The following is a 17,038-nucleotide window of genomic DNA, read 5'->3' on the forward strand; positions in this document are numbered from 1 at the left end:
TCCTTGGTAAATTGAGGGTAGTGTCTCTGGCCAACCAATACTCCTGCAATCTACTATACATACATGACATACATGTACGCTGTTCGAAGATGCTCTAAGAGTATTATAACTGATTTTCGCATGGGGACCCGGTTTATTCTGTGTCCGTTGGGAAGTACAGTATTTCCCTTGCATCTCCTGACAAATTGCAAAACAGACAATAGGGATCCAGTAGCAGCAAGGATATTTACCATGTTGGAGACAATGTTCTAACTAGTGACTGAGATTCATATAAAAGCAGGAGATAAACGGTACTTAAAGTTCATAGTTTTTAGATTGTTGCTATGATTGGATTAGGCATCATAATTAACTATTTTTTTTATTTACTCCATACATCAAAAATACAACATTACATGTAAATAATTTCTGATTAAAACTTGAAAGAGTTTCCTCGGAAGTATTATGCCAATGTGTCGTCTTTCATTGCCGTATCTTAACTAATGAAGGCGCTATCATAGTCGAGTCCTGTTGCAAACATTTTAAGAATAATGAGGTATAAGAGAATAATAATTTAGGACACTTTTTTTTAAGCCAAGATCTTTACTCTGGACAATAAGTATGTAAAATCCAGTACTTCTATCAAGGCGTTCTCTTTTACTATAACAATACTATTTCAATCATGAATTTATACAGAATGATGCTGAAATGTGCTAAGAATGTTCGCCTTCAGCTCCCTGCAGAAGTACCCAAAAAATGAGTATTGAATTATTGCAAAATTTGTACATCACAGAGATTTTGGCTTTAACATCTGTTTTAACACAAGCTCCGTTCTTTCTTATCTATTCTACACTATGAATGAGGAAGTGAAAGATTAAAATTAAAAGATCTGCACCTAATCTTTCTTTAAGTTGGTGAAGAGACGTTTTCTTGATTAACATCAAGAGGTTGATATCGTTCGCATCAAATTTATTCAGGGCGCACATAATAAAATAGTTGACCGCCAATATACAGTGAGGTGTAGTACGAATATAGAACCCTACATAAGTTACTGGAGGTATACTTATCCAGAAAGTATGATATTAAAAACTGTTTCGTTGTGCGCTACGCTACTGCAAGTATAATATTACTTTATTTAATGTAAATTTAATCTTACCTTCATAACTTAAACATCCACGTAACACTTGATAGTGCTGGGAATGTGACAATGCCGTTTTATGATTCCATCAGTTTTCTCCAGACCGAAAGGTTAACTACTAACGCCTTATTTCGGTTCCTTAATTTCCAAGTTTATATCTACACATACAAGATTCATTCTAGAAAATTCTTATTTATGCTAAGAGGAGTTTATATATCTAATTCATTTGTGAAAGTAAGCGGTAAAGATTAGTAAATATTCGGTAAAAGTTACAATCTACACAAATTGTTTGTAATTAACTCTTCAGCAGGGCATCTGCTGAAAATATTGGGTATATTTAAGAGAAAGAAAAAAAGGAGAATTAATATAGGATAAGCAAAACATTAGTCTCATACTTGTCTGTAGCTTTCCACTAATTACAAAAAGAATACTTATGCATCAAATCAGAGGGTTCTAAGCAAGAGCAAGATATTAATAATAACGACCAATTTCCTCACAAAAATAATTATTAATTTAACTGTAACTAAGAAAAATGATAATTAAAAGGTAAAAGAAGAAAATAAAACCCATAACATTAAATAAACAGGAATAATTTTTTAGGGGTTTTGTTTACATTTGTGTTTTCATATGTAGCCACCAGAGTTCTCTTCTTACTGGAAATATCAATTTACCAGCTCAAACAACATAAAAATATTAGAAATTAGATCAGGATATAGAAGAGCGTAGGAGCTCGATTTGTTTACGTTTATGTTTTCAAACATCGCCATCAAAGATTTCTACGTACAAGAAAAATTATATTTTTCAGCCTTCACACATTAGTTATATCTATGAAAAAAGTAAGATAGTTACAGTTGGAATTAAAATAATATGTATAAGTGATATTTTAAAGATCATAACTGTCTTTGTTGAATCGGATTCATAGAGTTTCAAAAGTTTTCTTTTTTAAGTTTTTTTTCTACATCGCCAAAATGTGGGTCTCTTAAAAATCTCGCTGAACTAAGCACTTGAGAGTACAAACGTTTTTAAAAGGTAGGTTGTTGATTAAAAATATTTTTAGGTGGTGGATTAATTTGATTGAAATGTCCTATAATAGTCTTTCAATAGGCTAATGCAATTATTAGATATCCAAAATACTCCCGTGCAATGTGTTAAGGTTTTTTTTTTAATCATGATCGTAGAAAGAAACCTGAATGAGTGATAATGCCGAGTCGATTAAAAACGAATTCAGAGATAAGTTAATCTCCTTGGAAAATTATTTATTCGGTAAGGAACTTGTTTGTTTAACATTTTTCTTGACTTTACAAGGCAATTATTCGCTCTACCATCTTCTATCCATTCTTAAAATTACTTTTTTGCATTGTAAATCTTAAAATTAAGAACTATCACTAACTATCTTTTCTAGACTCACAGCAAAATTGGAAGAAAACCTCGGTTGATCAATCACAAGCTAATTACTAAGATCCTGAAATACTCAAACTACAGATGTTCTAATATTATAGCATTAGAGGTTTATCAATCGTAAAGCTCAATAGTTCCTTGAATGGAAACCATTATAAACTGTATATTATCTTCTATCCTTTTCTCTACAAACAATCATCCTAGTTAGGCAGACAATTTTCTTAGATCCTTTCTAATATCAGCTCAGGTTATTATGAAGAGTATCTGGAATCAGCCCATCAACCAACCGGTTCCTACACTATTAGTCTTTGGGTAGGCAGTTATAATCGCGATTAAATAACAGCACTTACAGAGCCTTTAATTAGTTTCTGATACTATCCTTCCAAAGTTAAGAGAGTTGCTTTGGCTATGTAAACTTAGAAGAGAGTTATTTTTTCTAAATCATGTTCTTTGTGTTGTGAGACAAGAGATTAAACTCTTGTTTTTTGTGCAACGCTCATGCATGGACTACGCACTTTATTAAAATCTCAACTTATTTCTCTTTTGAACAGCCCTGTTTTTCTAGTCTATCAGAATTGCCTAACATGCATTGTTTTATTGCCGGCAAATTATCTAAGAAACCTTTACTTTTGACACTTCGTACGACTTGTACATTATAATTTTACTTTTTAACTTTTCCCCTTATTTTGTATTTATTTTTTATATTAAGTCTCTGTCATTTCTTATTCCTTAGTATAATTTGCATTATTTTCGTTAATACAATACTAGATAGGACATTTTATTTCCGATCTCCAGCAGAGACATCTATTCCTTCGGTGAAAATACACATTATGTTTTTGCATTGAAAATATTCTTAAAATTAAGTACTATTCTCTATCTATTAGAAGAAAATCACTTATGCCTTTTGTCTTGCATCGTAAGAAAAACTTCTTTAAGAAAATGAGATTGGAAGCATGGAAGATAATTAATATTTTTTATTTTGATAGTGAAGGCCTACACTTAGGTGAATCAGCATCTTATTGCTATAGTCTTAAATCTAAGGCTTAAAAAAACACTTTTGCTTAGGTTTTAGTTTTTATTGGCATTGAGCCCAATTCATAAAATAAGTAATACATTGTATTTGTACAATTGCAATGTATTTATGCGTAAAATTGCGTAACTTTTAAATTTTTAATATCGGTAATGCAATAATTTTTAATAATGATTTTAAATAGTAGTTGAACAATAATATATCAGAAATATTTCATAATAAAATTCAGAATTTTCTAGATAATAATTATTGAAAAAATATAATGATTCCACACTTTTAATTAAGCTTACTTTAAATTTATGTATAACAGATCAAGAACTTTTCATTCTAAACATGAACGTAGATATTTTTTCTATATACATACTTGGCTAGTAAAGTGATTGAAATACAATTATCTTTAATTTAATTTATTTTATTATTTATCATTTAATACTATGGCTCAGTCTCAATTTAGTTTATAGAGTATAAAGAATCTAACAGTTGACATACTAAACGTCTATCAACTTGTTTAAAATCACATTTTTATACAAAATTTGAATTGCCTCCAAGTTTCATCATTTCTTCCATTTGCTTCAGACGACTTTCCATGTCTATTAACTGAAAGTTTACACAAAAGAAAACGCTTTAATATTATTCTTTATTATTATTATATTATTAAATGATTTGTACACTACATTCTTTAAAGTATCTACCTTATCAGTAAGAAAAGCCACTTGTGATACTAATTCGCTTATAGAATTCATATGAGAATGAGAATTAACGTCTTGAATTTCATCTCCAACATGTTCATTTCGAATTTTCATTGAAGATTCTTTTAAGTCTGAAACGTATTATTTTTTAAAATGAAGACTACAAATAATTCTAAAAACTGTGGCGATGCCGCTTAATAATAAATACAATAGCAAACTGATAAATTCAGATTACATTTTCAAAGGGTGTACTACGCGTAATAAACCATTTTATTTTGAAAACACATGTTTATTCAAAAACTAAGTATTTGGATACATCATTAGAATTAACAACAATTTTTAAACGCTAAGAGTAGATCCATATAGAAGTGTATCAGTTTACTACTCCAAATACTGCGGAATACAGGTTGGTCAAATGTGTGCCCAAGATTACAAAAGTAAGGCGAAGATCCAAAGGCAAAACTGGATAACAAGTGTTAAGAGGATTCTACAACCTAGGGATTAACTATTGTATTTGTAATCAAATAGGGCAATGTCTAGAATACATAACTGGAATAAAACAATGATCTGATTATCTAACCCATATTGCAAGAATATTTATTTGGAAACCTCAAGTTGGCAAGCTTTAATGATTCAATCACTTTTCTTTACTAAAAGAAATGTCTTAAAACAAGCTAAGTTTCAAAACACAGTTTATGTTTCTTCCGATTTGGGAGAAAGATGGATATTTAGAGTTAGATCAGACGGAAGTACAGAAATAAACAAAATAATTGGATTTTGACATTGGCTCTAACCAACTTTTATGCTTGAGCACGCATACGTACAAGGCAGAGTTCTAATAAAAATTATACACAAGACGTGAACCAAGTTAGATTGAAAAAATGTATACTTCCTTGAAGAAATAGAATACTACTGCTCAAAAATGGATAATACTTTATATTTTCGAAATAAACCGGGCCCATTAATGACATTGTAATGACTATTAGAAAAAAAATAAACACTACCTGAACCTGAAGTAGAAGTAGAAGTCATGACGTTACAGCTTGGAACTGATGGAAGCTCCATTTTATTTTGTAGTTCTTGATAATCTTTGGCACAATATACCTCCTAGCAAAGTAAATAAAGAAAAATATGAGAACAACCAGTGGAGAAATCTAGCCAAATATCTATTAAAATTCGTTTGATTGTTCTTAGTCAAATGATTTCTCTAGAATGAGATAATTATATGATGCATGATTTTCTTTTTTTTAGCTATCTTATATGATAGCGTATATGTTTTCAGAAAGAAATATAAGTCATTTACTAATCGAGTTTAATTCTATTAGAAATAGTGTTAACTATGTGGACTGTTTGTTGATAAAGTTAACGAAGCATAGCGTTGCCAATGTTATGAAGTATTAAAAAAAAAACCATAAAACTGCAAGAGTTAGAACACTGAAGACCGAACTTTGTAGTGGTATCTCCAGCGATAGTAGAAAAGGAAACTGAAAGTGCTGCTTCATAAGGAATAACTTGACATTCAGGATAGTTAGAGAAAATTAGATAAAAAATGCAACTGGAGGAGAGTATGTGCTTTAATCTTTTACCCCTATCGGAATGGAAGAATGGTGGATATAACAACAGTGCGTTGAGATGGCAATCTAAAGTGATTCTTTTGGGATTTATCTCTATTTCTTTTTGGAATGCATTGGGTACTAGAGATTTGCTGTGGAGGAAGTCAATTTTAATTGTGGAGTACAGTAGTAAGTCTGAGGAATCAGTTTTAGGTTAACTGGAGATTCATGATTTAATTGTTATTAGTCAGACTTCATATATAAGGGTTGAGTAACATTGCGATGACGAAGTTTGTTTCGCAAACAAACCAAGAAAGAAATACTTTTCCGAATATTCTCTATTACATCAACAGAACAAATGGGAAAAAAAGTACAGCAAATACAAAGAAATAAATAATAGATTTTTGACTGTTTATACCGCTTATTAAGGCTCCATGTACTTTAAAATTACATTCTATATGACTTGCAATATACTTACAGTGATTTCAGGGTCCTTAAGATTCTGAGGACATGTTTCTAATCGAGTTATGGGCACACAATCATTTGATAAACTCTCTTTGAGTAATGCTTCCCTACTATCCCAGACATTCTCATTGAGGTTAGTCTTCCAAACAAACACCTATTTATTGAAGAGCCAACCATTTCATAAAAACTGAATAATAAATCAATATTGTTTATAGGTAAAAAGAAAAAGATAATTACATTTTTATCTGCAGAAGCTGTAGCAAAATATTTACCAGAATTGGAAAAGGTAACTGAAGTTACTGCTTTTTTGTGTCCTTCCAATGAAAGAATGGCTCTCCCTTCAATCAAATCCAATATCTAAGTCACAAATCAATACTTCAAGGAAGTTATTAAGTGAATTAGTCCTTTTAAATCAATAACTACTACCTTGCTAGTAGAATCACTTCCTGCAGTTATAAGATAAACCCCTTCCGGATGAAAAGAAAGTGAATTTACTGAACCATCATGGCAAGGATAATACTGCAATAGTTTCATCATCTTTAGATCGTACAGTTTGACAGCACCAGTCGCCATTGCTACTCCAATACAAGAACTTGAAGGATGAAATTTTACATATCTTGGCGCTCCTATTAGAAAGAAATAGAAAGTTGAAAATCTATTGATCATAATAATGCTATTTATGTAAATACGAGTATTTATATATAAACAATTACCTCTTACTTCATTGAATGTGTAAACCAATTTTGACGTGACTGGATCCCAAATTTTTGTAGTTTTGTCATCTGAACATGATGCTATTAAGTGGCCATCTGAAGAGTACGTACCAAATCGAACCCAATTTGTATGACCACCATTTCCTGACAAAGAAGTTAGAAACCTTGGCCAAAAAAAAAAATCGTGAGCTTCATTCAAAATGCACTTGTGGAAATACATATAAATGATCAAATTGGTAAAGTTACAACTACTGGTAGCAGGAGTTAACAACAGTGGTTACTGTTTTAACTACAGCGGAAACCCTAATTGAATTGGGTTTCCCTGGAATAAACAGTTAAAACCCTGTTCAAAAACCTGCTCATCAACAAACGAAGATTAGTGGAATGACGATTAGGCCGATTAGCTTGCTGGGGATAGCAGTAAAATCTTACAGGAATTTACCCCGAGGCGAATAGGTTACCATCTAAGTCACCCACGGTTACGCACCCGAAAGCAAAAATATAAGTATTTAGAAAGCCATTTTCAATTTAACAAAAAACGTTGCTGTCTATTGAATATAACTTATTAAGTCACGTAGTTGCTACTACTTTTGTGAGCAATATTCAAATATTTCTGTTGATCTGTTTTTGCATATCCGAAGTTACTTCTTAGTCCTTAATTGGCACTCAATTTTGTTTGTTTAATGAGAGACTGAATTCAGTATAACATGTTTTTAAGAATATGATTTGCCCATATTGAAAAGAAGCGTGCAATTATGTATAAAGAGCCCGACCATTAGTGCGACATCGAAGCACATAACGTGACTTATGTTTGAACTCCTCCTTTTCTAGGAATATCTCAAACGAGGTTGGTTTACTTTTGTACAAATAAGCACCGAAAATAGAATGATCGGCTTTCCATATGCTTAAAATTGTTACCAGATGCTTATTTATTTTCAGTCTCTCAAATCATGGAAATTGCCCACTCTTTGGGGCAATAACTTGATAAAGTACCCATACTTTGTCATATTCTACTTGCTATATCATCCACATCTAAAATTTAAATTCATAAATTTTAAAAATAATTCTATGGATATAATTAAAACTCACTTTCGTTTTGATGTGATCCATATTTTCAAGCTTTTATCGTCAGAAGCAGTCAATAAATTATTGCCATCAGGAGAAAACTGGACAGAGCGAACGATAGCAAAATGGGTTTTAAATTCTATCGATTTTCCTCTTATCTAAAAAATATTTAAATAAAGGGAGTTAAAAATTTAAAAAGAGTACAAAAATGACATTAGCTTTAACTCACTGTGGACATCCAGAGCCTAACAGCTTGGCCTTGAGCAGAGGCAATCAAATTGCCATTTGGGGAATAGCAGATGTGAGTAACTGGAAGGGCCTTTGCTTGATACCTTAAAAAATAACTAATGTAGTTATTTAAGACCTTTAACAAAAAGGCGATAGTTATTAATGAAACAAAATGCGTACCTTAATGAACCAGAAGATGAAGTCAGATTCCAGTTCATAAATGTATGATCTTCGCTAGAGGACAGCAATTGTTTATCGGAAGGGTTGAAAGATAATGAAGTTATTGTACCTTTATGCCCAACAAAATGTTGTTCCAAAACTGGATCATCCATTTTCTCTTCATATTATTTTACACTTCTTTAATGTAGCATTACGTATTCATAACAAATAAATCAATTATCAGAAAGAGTGCTTTAATGTACAAAAATAGTTAACCAAGCTAACGTTTTAAAAACGTAACCTCTCCTCAAGGTAGAGCCAAAAATTGACGGTAACGTTTAAGAGCCTGAACCTCTGAACTGTAGTGCTTCAATTAACCTCCATAACCTTCTAACAACTGTTACTCGTTCATCTTTTATAAATGCGTGGATACTGTGGTTACTAACTATGCTGATTGGGCACGTCAGGATGGCTGATTCTTAGTTTTACCCGTCTTTATGTTATTAATAATAACAACAGTCAGGTTTCAGGGATTTTCAATGATGAGGCGCAAGATTTTTATAACTGAAAAAATAATAACTTACTAATTCTGAAAGGAAATTTCCGGGAGACATTCTGGAGCAGTGGACAATATGTAAACAAGGCCGAATGCTCCGTGAAACCTCTGTTTCTTTTTCCTTGGTTGTGTTTCGGTAGTCGACGTCTTCCATGTATTTCCGACTAACTAATCTGATCATCAGCTAATATGTATTGCCCTGAATTTTGAGAGTCCCAAGGTTTCAAGATTCCTTTTAATTCCCCTGCTATTTTTTTATCTTCAGCGTACAGATAAATGTAAGTTTAAAGTCAGTTTTGAGTAATCTTTCTGCATTTTCTTCAGAAGTACTGGAGCAGCTCGCTGTCTGTAGATAGTATTGTACCTCTTCTTGTCCCGTTACTAATGTGGTCTCTCGCTTTATTAGATTATCTTTATCAGTACCCTGGTTTAACTCTGGATATTTTAAAGAAGGAGGTCATTCAGTATTTTGTAGATGGTAATATCGTGATTGCGTGTGTCATTTATTTTAATGCACCTTTAGATCCCCATTCGATGCTTTATTGTGATTTATCACTCCCTCAATTTACATTTTATGTAAAATTGTAACCGGAAATAAAATACATTTTAATAATGACAAAACATTTTATTTAAAATTTGTATAATTTTGTTCTTGAAAGTAATGTTTCATGTTAATGATTATTCCGTTTCTTCTGCACCAAACATTCCCTAATTACAAAATAAAAAGTAAGAACTATTTCATTTCTTAATTTAATTAAAATCTGGATAGCAGCTTAAACAACTTTTTCTACCGTTTTCTATTAATAATCATTTTTAACCCTGAAATTACTTCTGAAATAAAAGATATTTTGAAACAAGCGACCAGGGAACTTAGAGAGGTTGGAGGAGAATTGGCGCTAATTAAGCGATCCGCTCAACATTGGTTTCACAAACACTAGCTTGGAAAAAAAGAAAAGTGGATCTACAATCTTATCGGGTCCTGGATGTTTGGCGACCAAAATTAAAAGTAAAATCCATTAGGAACTTGTCGAATTTAATTGAAAATATATTGGATGATCGTTTCACTTAGCTCAGCTTATTAGAAAACCTTAGGCTGGAAACATAGTGGAGCGGCGCGCAAAGCGGCGATGATAGCGAAGAGCACAGCGGCAAAAACAAAAACTAGAAATAGATAGAGTTGCTCTATCTTCGCTTTGCTCGCCACTATGCGCGGTCCCATATGTTTACTTGTGTTTGATTTCGCCGCTTTGCTCTTCGCTATCATCGCCGCTTTGCTCGCCGCTCCACTATGTTTCCAGCCTAAGGGGGAATTACAGTAAAACCCCGCTTAACGCGGGGGATACGTTCCATCAAAGTAGAGCGTAATGCGAAACAGGCTATCTTAACATGTTTCTACTAACTATATAACATGAACTATTTCTTCGACGTCTTCCACATTTACCTCAACTAAACCGGTTTGTTTCGCTAATTCCACTATTTCATCCATATCAAGCGCACAATTTCGGGGAATCCCCGTAGTGCTGCGATCTATTTCTGGGAATCCCTGGGTTGAAATAAAAGAGCGCTAAACGAAACAGCGTTAAGCGGGGTCTTACTGTATCCATGACTAATTTATATAAGATGACCGAACACTTAATTCCTTCCTCTGTTTTGAACAGCAGCGTGGGTCTTTAATGTGTCTTCTGCTATGCAACTTTGAATCAAAACTAACCGAGCAGAAATTTCTAGAACCTTAAGAAACCGTTTCAATAGGTTATCATTTCCTTTGAAGCTGGCGATTAAGAATTGAGGAAAGAATTGCAGTTGCAATTCTATGTTAGACCCAAGGAACATAGAATCCAGGAGCTCGCCAAAATTCGGAAAACTAGATAAGGGCTGCATTTTGAATATTAGACTTAACATTTCGTTTTATATAAAATTAAATATTTTATTTTACCTCATTAAATGTCCTAGAGTTAGTATGAGGTTAAACTACGTGTTCTAAGAAAATCGTAGGAGTCAGTTTCCAAGGGGAAAAACTTCCAGATTAAGGGATGTTATCTGAAACTTTTAGATTCCACAAAGGGTGTTGCCCTAGGTCTTGCACTCTTTTCAGCGACTACTAGTGTACAACTTAGCACATATGCTCAACAGTTCGCTCTACTGGAAGTGTTCTATGAAACAGTTCCAGAAATGAGAGGGTTGTTTGACTTAAGCATTATTACTGGCAAATCAAATCGAGCAGACTACTTTATACCAAATACCCAATGAGAGCAAAGTCTAAAGGTAGCATACGTATAAGTTCTCTAAGATGTCAGTATCCGAAAATCTAAAGTTGCGGAAGTAAAAAAAAAAACAGCAATAGAAATAAGACCTTTAGACTAGAAATAAGAAATAAGATAAGCGTCAGCTACCTCAGTAAAAATAACCCTGATTGACCTTCTCTGCCCAGACCGTTAGGGATTTACATACTCTAGATTTTAAATCTTATTTCTTCAATAGCAGAAAAAATCTGTTATCCTGGTCAGACAAGGGTGGTAAAATATTTCTTCTACATACACTTAATTTATTTGTTTTATTCAATATGTTGGAGCTTATGAAAAAAGTATACTAGCCTTCAACTTTTTTTAAATTTATTTATTTTGTATACCATCCTAGGAGACTTCAACTTAATATTAACTTACCTTAGCTCTACGCAACATGAAATCTTTACTCGGATCATATGGTTGCTCTTTAGAAGGTATTTCTAGTACCGTTGGTATTGTCTGATTATAACTATCAATAGTATGTCTGATCATGTCTGCTACCTAAATAATTTAATGAACAAAATAATTAATCATCTTATAATTCTTTAAAAGTGATTTAAGTTGGAACTTACTTTCTGGTTAATTAAAATTATATCTATATCTTCTCTTTTTGTAAAGCTTTTGAAAGTATCCAGTATTTCTTGTACGCTTGTATCTATAATGTTTCAACATGATGATTTAATAGCTTCAATTAAAAAACGAACAAAAAACTGAATATTATTTGTAAGCTTTACTTTTACCGACGACCAAAAAGTTCGGTTGTTTTTTTTGATTAAGTTCTCCAATACCACCTAAAAGGAAGCCGACGCAAGTATCCTGGAGGGAATTAATTTAAACTCTTAGAACATCAAATTTTCAGTTAGAACGAAACAATTGTATGAATAACTTTACCTCATCACCAATGACTGCCAATAATTTCCCTCTTGTACTACCCTGCATAACTTAAAATTACCGGATGTAATACTATATTATATTTATATGTTTAGCGCAGTTTTTATTTTCAACATAAGCATTATTCTTTATAAGTAACACCTCAAAATCGATAAACATATGCCAATTTCGAATTCAGTTAGCTGGAAAAATATATTTTAATTGCGGTATCTAAGCAATACACTGATTCTTTTTTATATTTTATTTAGTCTTAACGTGGTTAAGTGGAATTATTGGAAAAATACTTTTAACAAAAAGTAAAGAAATATGTACATGTTTTCAGGTTTTTCTGATAGTAAAATTCTGTTTTCAGAGTAAATTCTACCTGAGTTAAGAAAAATACTTGAAAAAAGGTGATTTTTGTAGGAAGTACACGTTTTTAGGTCCCCTAATGGCTTAAGTCTGGTTTTAGAGTAATTCTTCTATGATTTCTATGTTGTACTACACCTACTTATCGGAATAGTAGCAGAACAAAGAATTATCTGCAAGTAATAAAATTTAGTATTAGTTCAATAGAAAAATAAGACGAGCGAAGAAAGATGACCCTTTTTTTAATAATAGGGGCAGTTTCTTTTCTCAGTTAATTTTCTTATACGAAATACATGCGTAATTTGGATCAAAACCTATTGTATGATGCCAGAAGCAGAAGTTGGCTACGGCTACTTTTTTTAAGGAGGAAGTGTAGCGGAGAGGGCGCCTTATCAGATCGTTTCATCTTCAAAATTTCAACCATTGTGGACCCACTCGTGGCAAAAATTTGTTTAAGGAGGTTTTGGTCAAAGACAATAACAAAAAAAAAAAAAAAACAATGAAATCTATACTACTATATCTTTAATAAACATTTTTATTATCACAAAAATTAACGAATTTAAAATTATTTACAATATTTATATATATATTTATTTAAATTTCATTTGTAACTAAAAAATAGTCTCCATTGTGCTATTTCTTATTATAGACATGACATATTGTAGGAAAACAAAATTCTTCAATACTTAAATATTTTATGGACTTTTCTCCACCCGTACTTGTTTTACTTAACGTACATACTTGGTGATTGCTTTAGTTCACAAATCACTTAATTTTCATGTTTTTTTAGGTTTTGAAAATGAAAGTTACAACGTTAATTAAATATGTTCATACATAATATGGAGGTTTGCGTACAACGATACCATGCTCTGATAGGGCTGGTGTAAGATCATCCATAGTCAAGGTATAGGTTCTATCTTTTGTTTTCGATTTTGAAGACTGATTCGAGGTTCGCACTTTGCAATGCTGCAATGCATCGTTTGCAATATCCGATAAGAATTTTTGTGCTGCGAGAGAGATCAGGCGAGTCCTACAAAAAATTGGCACAATTGGTATTTCCATAAAATTAAATACTAAAAATTCTACTTGAGAGATTAAGTTTGACTGAACACTGAAAATGTTACATAAATCTCGTCTAAGAAACTTTAGAAAAAAACATATTTTTTTCTACAATTTACTACAGTAACACATTTGCAAATTTAGGGGCAGATTGAGTCATCGGATATAAACATGACGTGATTAAGCGAATTCGTGACCAATTAATCCAATATAATGGAAAAAGTTCAAATCCGAAATTTAGGAGTTTTGGGGGTATTCCAAAGATTTTGTACTAGGAACCACTTTCTGTCCAAGATCTCCTAATTCGATAGAATTAAATACGAGGTTTAATGTATAATTCCTCTATTAGAATCCAACTCAATAAGAATTAATCTTATAAATTTCACTGAACGTCCTGAGGAAAATTATTTAGTCAGAGTTCATTTCTTTAGAATTTGGCATTCAGTTCAGTTCAGTACTTCGTCAAGAATAAACATTGCCTGGATAAAAATATAAATTCATTTCGAACCCTGTTTATACTTACTGTTTTAACACTGGTGTCAATTTTCTATCACGTCTTGCACTTTAACAATATTACAAAACGTAGAGTACACAAAGAAATTTCCTTTATGTTTTTAACATGTATTTGATAAGACTAATGGAAAAATGTTTTAATGCAACCTACTTCAGGATTGGCATAATTTAGTAGTTGACGCCTTCACAATTCGTAGGTGACATTGCTCAAATTCATTAAAGATTCCTGCTTTTTAAATAGATGTTGTTCAATAAATCCTTTAAGTATAATCAGAAGGAGATTCAAGATTTAAGAGAGAAGTTAATAAGAAGCACACTGTGTTTTTTAAGGAAGAGTTCTTTATTTCTAACAAACTTGCAAATCTGTTACATTTTAAATCTAAATAAAAAAAAATTGCTTTTTCTCCAAGAACCTTTCTCTTTTAAAGTTGCGTAATTTGCAACAGACTGTAGAGTAATCAAAGGGTAAGCGTGAAAAGAATAAGGCCTATGTTTAAACTAGTTAAGAAGTAGTACTTACACACGAGGATCTTCTGAAGCAAATCCTGCTGAATTGAGGAACGCTCCTGAAACTGCGTCCGGAATCTAAAAATGAAAATAACTGAATAACAAACATGCTTTTCTAATTCATGATTAAGTATTTTAGTACATAACTATCACAATGCTCTGATAAATGCTAAGCCCACATGACCTTCAGTATTAGAACGGAGAATGTAAAATGATTTAGAGTCCAGAAAGATATTGCAGGAGTTTGTAATGAGAATGAATATATTAAGAGGTGAGTTTCGAGTTTCTTATTAGGTTCGATAAAACCTTGTACACTAAACACATTAACGATTGTTCTTCTAAACTGCAAGATCCAGGACCTAGCAGACCATAATTAGGTTTTCCAACATCCAGAAAGGAATTCAGAAAATAGGGAGAGGCGTTCAGTTTATAAGAATTATCATTAAATACATATATGTGTGTCAACAAATGATGTTATTGGCGTCCGGAGCGTTTTTCAGTGAATGTAAGTCTCCGGACAGTGTTCTCTCGGTCCAGAAACACGGTCCAGCGAGAAAAAACTTAAGTAAGGAGGAACATTGATTCAGAGAAGTGACACTTTTCCATAACTAAATCAGATTCGTTGGTAGCACCTAATTGAAACATCAACTCGATCTAATTTCAAGTTTATGAGTCATGCTGAGTTTTGTATTACATATACAGACGGACCACACTCGGAAAAATTATGAAAATCATCAAATCAAGGACATTATCTACAAAGAAAAATTAAAAATCTGCTATACTTTATCTTAGAAGAAAGGTAGTTAAAGAAGGTAAAGACTCCTAAATAATAAATCGCTATACGGGAGTTTTACTGATACCGAAGCAAAAATAATAATAATAACGAACTTACAGTTGGCGTATAATCTTCAAGATTTGGAAGGAAATCCAAAAGTTGATTATCTACTTCATCGTCTTGGGTTGTAGTATTTGTGATATTTGATTTCTTATCCCCATTAGTTTGAGTGCCAGAACTAATAACATACGTATAGTAAATTAATTAATTATAGATAAATATAGAATGCATTTTTTTTTTTTTGTACTTACGCCATTATGATTGAATTGTGATTCAGCACAATTTTAAACCAAAAAGAAGAAAACTCTCAGCATCTTGAATTAGTTTGTTTTTTATATTTATAACAGAGTTTTTCCTGGTTGGCGTCTTGCGCCAAATTCACACATAGGTCAGAATACAATTATTAACGGATAGGTTTCAAGCTAGTATTGTTGTGTTGCCAACCTAAGCTTGGAAAATTCCCTTTTGGTATGAAGATGTAGATCCATACTTCATATTTACAACTTGCACACACTACACTCTATTCTTTTTGTTCCTTCCTTCTTGTCCTTATGGTTATTGCAAATCAGCCATCATTCATTGGTCTGTCTAAATAGTGGGCAGTTTGTCTGGTAATATGTTTAGTATTAAAATCATTATCAGTATGATTGCGTGAAAGCGTATTAATTTTAATTTTATTTGTCACTATGTAGTTATATAAGTCTGGGCAAATGTTTGGTTAAGTCACAATAGTATTTAAGTGTTTGGCGGCGGACAGTCCGTGTGCAATATTGCCCTCCACAGCTGATCCCTATCGTTCTTGACTCGGTCTTGCTGCAGGCCATGGATATGTGATTGGCTTCGGTTGTTGATTCTTTATCCAGGAGCATATAGGGTCTATTTGTATGCCAATAAGTACCAAATGGTGAGTTGAGGTTGAACCTTAACCTACTCACGGTACAGTAAAATCCTCTCTTTTCTAAAAATGCTGTAAACCATGGTTTCACTGGTATGGACTATATCGAGGAGTAGAATTTTCTTCTAGAGCAGCTAAAGGCTTCCTCCTAATTCCAAGAGGACCATCACTGACCTCTACCAAAAATGTATTCGTAGGAGTGGGGTTGATAGCTCCCAGACAGGGTCTCAGTGGTTTGAACTGAATTCTATCAACTTTCGCTAAGAAAGTTTGACTGGCGTCCCCCAAAAGGACACATCCATAATCTATTCTGGAAAGTATTAATTGTAGAGCATTAACGATGTATGGATATAACACCATAGGTCAGGCGATTGTTACTTTTGACCAAATGCTCAATATTATGGCACACGAAGGTGATATCCTCCTAATGTTAGTGAAGACGGCATCGTGAACTTTCTATGTCTGGTAATGATAGTAACACTACTTTCAATTCCACTATTCTTCGACAATGAGAGTCCAAGATCAGTGCACCATCTATGCTGTGTTGTTTTATTTTGGCCACTATTAGAGTTGGCTTTCATGTCAAAAGTAGATGAGAAGTCCTTGGCGGTATTCGAGCGGAAAGTTCTCCGTAGAATTTATGGCCCTGTATGTGATGGACAGAACTGGAGGATCAGGAAAAACCGGGAGGTATATGCTTTGTTCGAGGAGCCGGATATCGTCAAAATTGTAAAA

General features: G+C 32.7%; 4 protein-coding genes across 5 annotated transcripts in view; 1 reads left to right on the forward strand and 3 right to left on the reverse strand.

Annotated features, from left to right (window-relative positions):
- Nucleotides 1–342: 342 nt before the first annotated feature.
- On the reverse strand, nucleotides 343–9,136 carry LOC141460256 (uncharacterized). Its single transcript, XM_074140082.1, has 12 exons — nucleotides 8,436–9,136; nucleotides 8,257–8,359; nucleotides 8,052–8,185; nucleotides 6,963–7,126; nucleotides 6,676–6,875; nucleotides 6,487–6,606; nucleotides 6,263–6,403; nucleotides 5,236–5,338; nucleotides 4,235–4,362; nucleotides 2,523–4,139; nucleotides 1,133–1,272; nucleotides 343–504 (listed from the first exon to the last, which is right to left on the reverse strand). The coding sequence occupies exons 1-10, from the start codon at nucleotides 8,585–8,587 to the stop codon at nucleotides 4,065–4,067; spliced, it is 1,320 nt and encodes a 439-aa protein (XP_073996183.1). The 5' UTR covers nucleotides 8,588–9,136; the 3' UTR covers nucleotides 343–504; nucleotides 1,133–1,272; nucleotides 2,523–4,064.
- Nucleotides 1,873–17,038, forward strand: part of Mms19 (MMS19 nucleotide excision repair protein) — a 37,941-nt gene continuing 22,775 nt past the window's right edge. Inside the window, exon 1 of the mRNA XM_074140080.1 lies at nucleotides 1,873–2,143. The gene's annotated coding sequence lies outside the window, so the exon portion shown is untranslated. The remainder of the gene's footprint in view (nucleotides 2,144–17,038) is intronic.
- On the reverse strand, nucleotides 9,575–12,341 carry LOC141460266 (V-type proton ATPase subunit F-like). Of its 2 annotated transcripts, none has more exons than XM_074140105.1 (5): nucleotides 12,147–12,341; nucleotides 11,996–12,071; nucleotides 11,828–11,910; nucleotides 11,634–11,756; nucleotides 9,575–9,678 (listed from the first exon to the last, which is right to left on the reverse strand). In XM_074140105.1, the coding sequence occupies exons 1-5, from the start codon at nucleotides 12,192–12,194 to the stop codon at nucleotides 9,649–9,651; spliced, it is 360 nt and encodes a 119-aa protein (XP_073996206.1). In that variant the 5' UTR covers nucleotides 12,195–12,341; the 3' UTR covers nucleotides 9,575–9,648. The 2 variants fall into 2 exon arrangements, with proteins under 2 accessions (XP_073996206.1, XP_073996205.1); XM_074140104.1 differs by having other exon boundaries at nucleotides 11,990–12,071; nucleotides 12,147–12,335.
- On the reverse strand, nucleotides 13,014–15,902 carry LOC141460265 (transcription initiation factor TFIID subunit 10-like). Its single transcript, XM_074140103.1, has 4 exons — nucleotides 15,660–15,902; nucleotides 15,466–15,586; nucleotides 14,587–14,651; nucleotides 13,014–13,524 (listed from the first exon to the last, which is right to left on the reverse strand). The coding sequence occupies exons 1-4, from the start codon at nucleotides 15,662–15,664 to the stop codon at nucleotides 13,323–13,325; spliced, it is 393 nt and encodes a 130-aa protein (XP_073996204.1). The 5' UTR covers nucleotides 15,665–15,902; the 3' UTR covers nucleotides 13,014–13,322.

Source organism: Rhodnius prolixus, unplaced genomic scaffold (assembly GCF_049639745.1).
Source record: "Rhodnius prolixus isolate KJV_2025 unplaced genomic scaffold, Rpr scaffold_6, whole genome shotgun sequence".
In the NCBI taxonomy this organism is placed as follows: Eukaryota; Metazoa; Arthropoda; class Insecta; order Hemiptera; family Reduviidae; genus Rhodnius; species Rhodnius prolixus.

Excerpts from the sequence above, each read along its gene's own strand:
- LOC141460256 (XM_074140082.1), bottom strand. The coding sequence starts at position 8,587 with ATGGATGATCCAGTTTTGGAACAACATTTTGTTGGGCATAAAGGTACA. Across the intron at positions 8,360-8,435 it reads TCATCTTCTGGTTCATTAAG|GTATCAAGCAAAGGCCCTTC; the intron begins GTACGCATTTTG and ends TTATTTTTTAAG. Across the intron at positions 6,607-6,675 it reads GAAGTGATTCTACTAGCAAG|ATATTGGATTTGATTGAAGG; the intron begins GTAGTAGTTATT and ends TTTGTGACTTAG.
- LOC141460266 (XM_074140104.1), bottom strand. The coding sequence starts at position 12,194 with ATGCAGGGTAGTACAAGAGGGAAATTATTGGCAGTCATTGGTGATGAG. Across the intron at positions 11,911-11,989 it reads CTTTTTGGTCGTCGGTAAAA|ATACAAGCGTACAAGAAATA; the intron begins GTAAAGCTTACA and ends GAAACATTATAG. Across the intron at positions 11,757-11,827 it reads TAATTTTAATTAACCAGAAA|GTAGCAGACATGATCAGACA; the intron begins GTAAGTTCCAAC and ends TAAATTATTTAG.
- LOC141460265 (XM_074140103.1), bottom strand. Across the intron at positions 14,652-15,465 it reads TTGAAGATTATACGCCAACT|ATTCCGGACGCAGTTTCAGG; the intron begins GTAAGTTCGTTA and ends TTTCATTTTTAG. Across the intron at positions 13,525-14,586 it reads GCTTCAGAAGATCCTCGTGT|GACTCGCCTGATCTCTCTCG; the intron begins GTAAGTACTACT and ends AATTTTTTGTAG.